At 50.0% G+C, this 1,135-nt stretch overlaps 1 protein-coding gene across 1 annotated transcript in view; it reads right to left on the reverse strand.

Annotated features, from left to right (window-relative positions):
- The window catches only part of Ceacam20 (CEA cell adhesion molecule 20), a 19,414-nt gene extending 18,791 nt beyond the window's left edge, over positions 1 to 623 (reverse strand). Inside the window, exon 1 of the mRNA XM_050126361.1 lies at positions 572 to 623. Within this exon, the coding sequence (XP_049982318.1) occupies positions 572 to 623 (52 nt within the window). The remainder of the gene's footprint in view (positions 1 to 571) is intronic.
- Between the last annotated feature and the right edge of the window lie 512 nt (positions 624 to 1,135).

The following is a 1,135-nucleotide window of genomic DNA, read 5'->3' on the forward strand; positions in this document are numbered from 1 at the left end:
TCCATCCCATAATGATGTGTGGACCACTAGGGACTGAGACATTCCTGCCTGTCCCTCCCCGATTCATCTAGCTTTATCAGAGTTTCCCCTCCCCCCCTCTCTCTCTCCTTTTCTCTTTTCTTCTCTGTTTTTCTTCAGTTTTCTTGATGTCTCTTTGCCCTCTGCTGTCTCCCTCCCTCTCTCATCTATCTCAGTCTCTCCCTGGTTTCCACCTGGTCGACTCTCTCTTCCCCTTTACCCTCCCTTCTCTGTCCTCACTTCCTTCACCATCATTCCCTGTCTACTCTTTCCTTCCCCTTCTCCCTCTGTCCCATCCTTTCTCCTCCCTCTCTATCTTTCCTTATCTCTCTCCCTTATCAAGAGAAAGGTATTTCTCTCTGGCCTTCTAATCTTTTTCATTTTTGTCTCTTTTTGTTAATGTCCTTGGTGTCTGCTTTATTTCTGCCTTGCCTCTATTTCTTTCTGTGTGTCTCTTTTACACACACACACACAGATTAACACACACACACACACACACATTCCAGCCACCCAACCACCCAACGAAGTCTGTCTGCAGAAGCAGGGACCTCACCTGAGAGGAGGATTCCTGTCCTCAGGCAGCCGTGGAAGCCAGCAGGTCCCATGAGTCCTGACACTGGTGTCAGCTTGCCAGGCTGTCCCTCTCCTGGCTGGCACACACAGCCTGTGGTACAGTGTGGATAGCGTGCTGGGGGCAAGGCCAGCCGTGCTGGGGGCAGGGGAGGAACAAACTTTGTCCTCTCCTCTGCCCTCAAACCCGGAGTCCTCTCTCTGCAGAGATGGGAATCCCTGGGACCTCAGGGATCAGGAACTAAGACTTCTATGGCCCACAACAATGCTAATACAAACAATAAAAACCAGTTACTCTGATGGTAGGAAAGCTAGGCCGGTTGCCAAGCTGGCTATGAGCGGCCACAAAATATTAATTAAATGAGCAAGGAGCATGCACATGGGGGTGGGTCCTGGTCATAAAAGAAGGCTGTGGTGTCAGGCTGAGTCCCAGAGGGCAAGGAGCCTTCCTGGAAGAGGAGCCCTCTTATGATACGAGAAAGAGCATAAGACAGTATTGTAAAAGAAAGGAAAATATAAGTCAGCAAGGTAGCACACACCAGTTTCC

The sequence above is a fragment of the Alexandromys fortis genome, unplaced genomic scaffold (genome assembly GCF_014885135.2).
Source record: "Alexandromys fortis isolate MF-2015 unplaced genomic scaffold, M_Fortis_MF-2015_v1.1 scaffold_240, whole genome shotgun sequence".
Lineage (NCBI taxonomy): Eukaryota > Metazoa > Chordata > Mammalia > Rodentia > Cricetidae > Alexandromys > Alexandromys fortis.